At 40.8% G+C, this 7,738-nt stretch overlaps 1 protein-coding gene across 1 annotated transcript in view; it reads right to left on the bottom strand.

Annotated features, from left to right (window-relative positions):
- Window positions 1–5,310: 5,310 nt before the first annotated feature.
- Window positions 5,311–7,738, bottom strand: part of DUSP3 (dual specificity phosphatase 3) — a 30,806-nt gene continuing 28,378 nt past the window's right edge. The window contains exon 3 of the mRNA XM_058182112.1: window positions 5,311–7,414. Within this exon, the coding sequence (XP_058038095.1) occupies window positions 7,206–7,414 (209 nt within the window). The 3' untranslated portion in view covers window positions 5,311–7,205. The remainder of the gene's footprint in view (window positions 7,415–7,738) is intronic.

Here is a 7,738-nt window from a genome sequence, read left to right as displayed (position 1 = left end):
ATATATAATAAAAAATAAAAAATAAAAAGTCAAAAACCAATTAGAAGGCATAGCATAGAGCAGGGGTAGTCAACCTTTTTATACCTACCACCCATTTTTGTATCTCTGTTAGTAGTAAAATTTTCTAACCGCCCACCAGTTCCACAGTAATACGCCACGTATCGTCGCCTGTGCATGCCTCTCGCGCATCGTGGGTTGGGTTTGGGAGGGCACCAACTACCAGCTCTGCTTGTCTGTTACAGCAGGGTGGTGTGGGGGGAGATGTGCGAGCTATTCTGGGACGAGGCTCTTTTGTTTGCAGTTGAACTATTTAGTTTCACTTACGTAACATGAACTAAACTTATGCATGGGCGATCCGAATAGTATATTTTTAGAAATTTAAATTGTCACGGGAAATTTTATGAAAACCTAATGAAAATGTTTTTAAATAATGCTATGAAAATTTTTTAAAAAGTCAATTAAATTAAAAAAAAGGAAAGTGCTTCAGTATCGGACAAAACCCTTCCGCCCACCATGAAAGCTGGAACGCCCACTAGTGGGCGGTAGGGACCAGGTTGACTACCACTGGCATAGAGAGTGAATATCCTGAACGGTTACATTAAATGGATATTCTGTGCCCAGCAGCTATTCTTTGAGTGAGCTCTCTAACCTATGGAAGTTCTGTCTTGGAGCACCCAAGACATACATCAATATTTTAAACATGCTGCAAACTCTCAAAACTGACTATGCGTGGCGAGGAACTCTTTAAATCCTGTCATTTTCCATATCCTTCTTAAGGTTATACTCCAATGCACATTTACCAGGCAGACGTTTAGGGAGTAAAATGTATCTCAAGAAATCTATACAAGATGATGCTATTTTTTTTTCTTCTCATACACTGTCAAATATTCACTCTGCCCCTACCCTCTTTTCACAGTCTTCTTTCTCATTGCTTGGGAATTGCTTAAATCCAGGGTTAGGGCAAGATGACTAAAACTTCTTAAGTGAAAAGCAATCTGAATAGCCTTTAAGAAATAGTAGAACATTCACCTAAACTTGAAATCTTTGGTTTTCAGATGCTAGCAGCATTTTAACTTGTGGATTCTCAGCATAGCACAATTCAGCAGACTGGATGCATTCCAGAGCCCCTCAATTAAACAGTGCCATCTTTGGAGACCCAGTGGCATTAGCCCCCTAAATGAACCCTTTCCCCCAAGATCTATATCCCACCCAATTACTTGCAGAAAGCTTGAAGATGTATTTATCCAGGCCTTGGGACGGGGCTTGCTCAGACTCCCGTTTCTGATATCTTATGATGGCTTTGTTGTTGGATTGCTGTCTTGTGATTATTTCATAATTATGTTCTTTCTTATGATTGATATTTTGAATTCTGTTTTCATGTCATTTATTGTTTAGAGCTGCCTAGAATTGGTTTGGATTGAATGGCATGATAAATAAGCTTATTAATGCAGCAAGTAACTTATTATGAATGCACCTTTTCTTACAAAGACCTACAAAAACATAGATGCAAATTCATTTGCTTAGGAATAAAGAGCACAATAACTTTTCCCGTGTCACAATTCAGTCTATGGCAAGAGTAATTGAAAGAGCTGCAACATACAATCCATGTCAAGCAGAATAAATTTTCCTGTTTTGAAAGGAGTTGTGACACAATCACCCCAAAGGTTGAGAGGTTTCAATCTTGTCTCTCTTCCCTTCAATGAACTGCACCAGATCTCACTGCTTTGCTTGGGAGTTTCTCAACTGGGGTTGCAAGGAACCATGAGAGGATTCCATGAGAGATCACTAGGGCTTCCCTGGGATTTATTTTTTTAAAAGCAGAGATTAAAAACTATAACCTCCAACACTGGGTTGTAGGTTGCCTTGCCGAAGCTTGCACAGACCCTGGGTGGGATTGTGGAGGATAGAATGAAGAAACAGCAAGTCATGAAAAAAGTGTGCAAGAGATGCTGCTGCAGTCACCCTGCTGAGTTTCCAGTGTGCACATGCAGTAGTCCGGGAAGCTTCATTTCAGGGAAGGCACAGGAGACCAGGCCTGGGCACCAGTGGCAGCAGCAGGAACCACCCCCAAAGAAGGGGGAGGGAGGACGCAGGGGAAAGGATAAATGGTTTTGCTGGTGAAGGCTTTGGAATCAGGGTTTCAAGCAATATTTCAGGGGAGACTGAGGAGTCCAAACATTAATATTAAGGGGAGAGGTATTGGAGGTTGCAAGCTATCACCCCCTCTCTCTAGTTTTGCAATGGAGTCCTTGAGAGAGGAGGTGGGAAGCAAGGAGGAGAAGCTGGATTTAGGGAACAAGGTGCATGAAACAAAATATAATAACTTTGTTAGCTTCTTGCCTATATTTGAACCTGAATGTGCAGGGGTTCCTCAAGATGTGAAAAATATTTCAAGGGTTCCTCCGGGTTACAAAAGGCTTTGTGTGATGTGAGCTGTCCCAGTGTAATCTAAGGAATAATTTCCTAAGAGCATTATTTCGAGAACTTAAAAAACCTCCTTCTACTGCAAAATAAAGGCAAATGTTTACACTTTCCTCTAAAATTTCCTTGAACAGTCCAGCAAATTCCACACAAGGCAGGTATTGAATGCCACAGTCAGTTTTATTGAATATTTGTGGATTGTCTCCCCTCTAACAAATGACAAATATCACAACACATTTAAAAAAAAATACATATGCTTCAGACAAGTTATTCCATTTCCTTTCATTATTTATTATCTCCTGGCTGTTTTACCCCTTTTCTTATATAACAATCATTATGATCTCAATCAGTTTGTAACCACAGCAATGCAGGGCTTCAAGAACAAGGAGCACACCATCTCTTCTACCACCAAAACCTCACGTACAGAGTGTCTAAGCCATGGGCTCCCTTATTAAATGTGTTCCTATCGCATTTCTTGGGAGGGAAGGGTTTGAGCTCACATCCTTGCTTGTAATTATTTTAATTTTAATTATAGGTTGCTAATTGGAATGCTGCAATACAAACACCTCCAATTTTACATCCTTCACTGGGTTGTGGCTTCCATTATCCTCTGTGCAAACAGGAATAATGAGAATTGCAGATACAGAGGATCACAGGTTTTGTTGTTTTTAGTCAAGAAATTTGTAAGCATTTTTTTCCCGTTTCTGGTGAGGAAAAAGCCAACCAACATTCCACAGACGGCAGGAAACTTTATGGCCAAAAGGCAGCTGGATGCGGAGTCTAGATTGCTGAAAAATCTCCCCCAAGCAAGGAGACATCTCAAGGTTACCCAGATATATTCTGAACAGCTGAAGATTTTTGTGAGTAGATGGCAAGGAGTGATATTTTTGCAGCCTCTTGTACTTTTTAATACTTGTTATTTCTGGTAACTCTTACTAGACTTTTGATTAATATGGAGAAATGAGGTTTAAGAGATGGGCTTATAGAGAATGGAGAAGAAATGGAATGAGGTTAATGTTCAAGATGTATTTTAAGAGATAAAGTTGTCAATGTTGACTATACCTGCTAGAGATGAAGGGGGAGATTCCTTTTTTTACCTTTTTCTGCACTTTGTAAATTTTTATTTTTTTAAATATATTTCTGTACTATGTATTTGTATTAGTTTTATCAGTATATCATCTTTAATAAAAATTATTGGGGGGGGTGGAGAGAAGTTTGGAAGCAACTTTTTAAAGTAACAGTGGAGCTATTGTTTCCTTCTTAAGAACAATGAAGCTAACCCTATGCCCAACTGAAGCTGCTAATCCAGCCAGTCCAATACTATCCACCTAAACAGGCTGTGGCTCTTCCTGATCACTAATATTGCCTCTTTTTAACAGGAGATACCAGGGTTGAAGTGGATCAGAGACGTTTGGCATGCAAAGTGTATGCTCCACTACTAACTTAAGGCTGTAACTCTGGGCTGGAAGAGGCAGGCTTGGCATCCTCAGAGACAAGAGAGGATGGCAAGAAACAAGGCAGTGGAAGCAGGTAAGGGGTTGGCAGTGGTTCAGTTCTTGTGCCTGGAAATTTGTGCCAGCAGCTCTGATTTCCAATAAACCCAAAGATTTTGCAGCTCAATTAAAATTTCTGTAGGTTTTTTTTAAAGCTGTCTACGTTATTGAGTTTGTCATTTTCAGAATATTTCTCTGTGAGCCCAAGACAGTGCTCTAAATCTGTGCTATGATCAGCAACTGCACCAATATGGCTATAAGAAGTATGGGTATTGACACGATTGTGGGGAAAATGCTTGGAAGAAAAAGGCAAACTTTTTTTAAATTCAGTCCCAACATCTGTTCTTCAATGTTAATTTTCCTGTCCCTTTTAATGTTCACAGTAATACAAGGAAGTTGGTTTTGCTGAGAGATGGGAAGCAGCCCACCATCATTTAAATCAGGGGTCTCCAACCTTAACAACTTTAAGACTTGTGGACTTCAACTCCCAGTCTTAAAGTTGCCAAGGTTGGAGACCCCTGATCTAGAGACTGAACTTCCAGGATGAATGGGGATCTGAATCGGGTTCCCATGATATTGTCTCTTGGCCAGAAGCCATTGCAAAGGGGCTGGAAATGAGAAGTAAAACAGGGAGCAGAATTACACCCCTGTATCTCATACAATTTCATAATCTCTAGAAAATGATCTTTTAAGAGTGATAAAAAAAAAACATTCTGGAAAGCGTAGTCAGAAAAATTTATTTTGAAAAAATTCAGGTTAGTGCTATCTTGTAGAAAATAAGTTGGTGGAGGGGAAGGGAGACGATAGTGAGAGAGATTTCAGATGTAACTACGCAGAATTCCATACAACACAGCTCTCACACAAGGCTGTGAATATCTGTGTTGTCAGAATAAATTAGATCACTTGATCGGCTTATTTAGGCTAATTTGTTTCACTTACCAAATCCAGCATTTCAAAAACTATCATTACTATTCGCAAAGACCTCTAGCCAAGAGGCAGCAGGTTGCTAATATTCCTTACTGAAACTCAGCAGGAAACCAGCCATTTCTATTGTCGATGCAGCCTAGCACAGCCAAAATCATACCAACGGTATTGGAACAGAGATATGTCTCAGTGACTTTGTAAACAAATAAAGAGGGCAAAAGGACAGATTAAACGAAGGGGGGGGGAAGGGGGGAGAATTTGCTTCTAACACATAAGCTGTAAACCTGCCTATGTCAACAATATATACAAAATATTATTATATTAACTGCTTGTTCTTAGATGGCTTTTTCATTGCTTGTATATGTGCCTATGTATGGGTGCATGTCTCAGTACGGTAAAATGTGTGTTTTACATCCACATTCATGTCAAGCACAGCTAAACAGAAGGATAATTTGATGACAGGAAATTGTGCTTCTTTTTTTTTTTTACTAAACATTTACTTTCCTATCTTGTGATGACCCAAGGGGCCTTACTTTAACTAGAATAAGCAAAAGACAAATGTTCCCGTGGTGTGCATGCATGTGTACACAAACACTCCCACACATACATTTGACAGCCAGGGTGCCCCTTTGCAGACATTCTTGACACTGATCCTGGCTAGTCAATTTATTGCTTATGACCTATTCTAGATCTTGTTCCGGAAAATGGAAGTACCCAGCATTAGCACTAAGAGGAAACCATATAGCTCTCTTCAAACAGCTGAAAGATATGACACAGAGAAAGCAGCTCTTGCTCTAGAACAATATCTCTCAACTTTGGCAACTTTGATACGTGTGGACAAACGGGGAATTCTAGGAATTGAAGTCTACACATATTAAAGTTGCCAACGCTGACAGAACGCTGCTCTAAAAGGCGGGAATTAAAGCAAGAGTACTTACTTACGGGTACTTACGGGTACTTACCGCCTGCTGCTACCCTATGCCTCCCACCGACCCGTACGCTCTCATAGAGAGGGTCTCCTCAGGGTGCCGTCCGCCAAACAATGTCGGCTGGCGGCCCCCAGGAGTAGGGCCTTCTCTGTGGGAGCATCGACGCTCTGGAATGAACTCCCCCCTGGTCTACGTCAAGTGCCTGATCTTCGGACCTTCCGTCGTGAGCTAAAAACATATTTATTCATCCAAGCGGGACTGGCATAAATGGATTGATTTTAAATTGGGTTTTAGTAGTATTTTAAATTTTAAATTCATTTTAATTCTGAGCCATTTAGTAATTTTATATTTTAAATCCGTTTTAATTGTATATATTTTGTATTTTACTCTGGCTGAGTCCTTTGGGAGAAGGGCGGTATAAAAATTTAATAAATAATAATAATAATAATAATAATAAGAGGTATCAAGGCCAAGGAAGAGGATTGCAGCAAAACATTACGACAAACTTTTCTAGTGGCTAAGAACTATTGGATGGTGAATTAACTTCTCTCAGAAGAAAGTAGGATTCCCTTTGCTGAAGGTATTAAGTAGCCTGGAAAGCCAGCTATCCAAAAGAGCCGCCACTGCACGCTCCTGCCACTGAATCTGCATGTATGCATGTGCACCTGCATGTTTATGTGCAGACTAGATGACCTAAATCATTGGTTTCATGTTTAAATTTTACCATTCTTAAAATTGTGAAATAGTTTGGAACTGAATAGCAAAATCTGGTTCAGCAAAATAAAGCTACCTGCTCTAGGACTCTCCAGGACTCAGCGCCGGAGAAATTAACCTAGCACTGCCCTGAGGTTTTAGAATGTCAGTTATCTATATAAACTTTCTGGGGAACTCAAAAGAACCCTGATGCTCCCTGCAAATAAATCATATGGACTAGAACCCAATCCCACACCTTGACCCGGGCTGCCATCCATGTAAAGGATACCTCTAAACATGTGAAGAAAAAAACCCTCCATTAAATCTACAAAGGGGGGGGGGCGGGCAGGGGATGAAGGAAGGAATGGCTGGCTAAGCAAATGAGGACAATAGCAAAATCATATCTTGCAATATTTATAGTTATAGTCATGATACAAAACACTTTGAAACCAAGCCCTTCAACTTTCTTCCTCTCTCACACACACAAATAAACTATATTTAACAAATTCCAAAATAAAGATATGTGAGCTGGTGCCTGGCTGGACAAGGTGGGGGTTCACAGCAAGGGTGCCACAACCCTGCAGCAGTTTTCCGGGACTACTCAAAACCACCCCACTCAGTCTTTGTGAAAGCAACTTGAGCTTTCTCCTGCCTCACTTGTGCAGCCTGGCAGCCAGTGTCCTCAACCCAAAGCAATTAACAGTGTTTGGCAAGAAGTGTAGAGAGGCCACAGGCTAGGCAGGGGCTATGCTTTCTTCAGCTTGCCCTCCATCATCAACTTCTCATTGAGCTGGCACAGCTGCTTCAAGAAGCCATCGTTGGGGCCAATCTCCCGTTTCTGCCGGACGGCGCTGACGGCACTTTTGACATCCATGTTCTGCCGAAGCATGAGGTAAGCGATGACAAGGGTGGGTGAGCGGCTGTAGCCTTCACGGCAGTGGACAAACACTCTACCTATTTGGCAAAAAAAAAAGAACAATACAGCTAAATGGGAGCACAATGTTATGCCAAAGATAACTGGCCTTTGTAATAGGGCTATGCATACAATAGAAACTTTAGGCTAAAGATGTGTGGATGTGGGTGTTATTGGGAAGGCTGGAGTGGGAAGGGGGAAGCAAATGCTTTTAGGGATTTTAAGAGGAGAAGAAGTTTCAAAGAGGAATGTACCAGTCTCTCTTGCCTGCTATCACTCCATTTTAAAGTGGTACATCTACAGGAATACAAATAGACTTTCCCTTGTTTTCAACAACCTTCATTGACATAGAAAACACCTCCACT

The sequence above is a fragment of the Ahaetulla prasina genome, chromosome 4, assembly GCF_028640845.1.
Source record: "Ahaetulla prasina isolate Xishuangbanna chromosome 4, ASM2864084v1, whole genome shotgun sequence".
Taxonomy (NCBI): Eukaryota; Metazoa; Chordata; class Lepidosauria; order Squamata; family Colubridae; genus Ahaetulla; species Ahaetulla prasina.
This window is presented reverse-complemented; position numbering and strand designations above follow the sequence as displayed.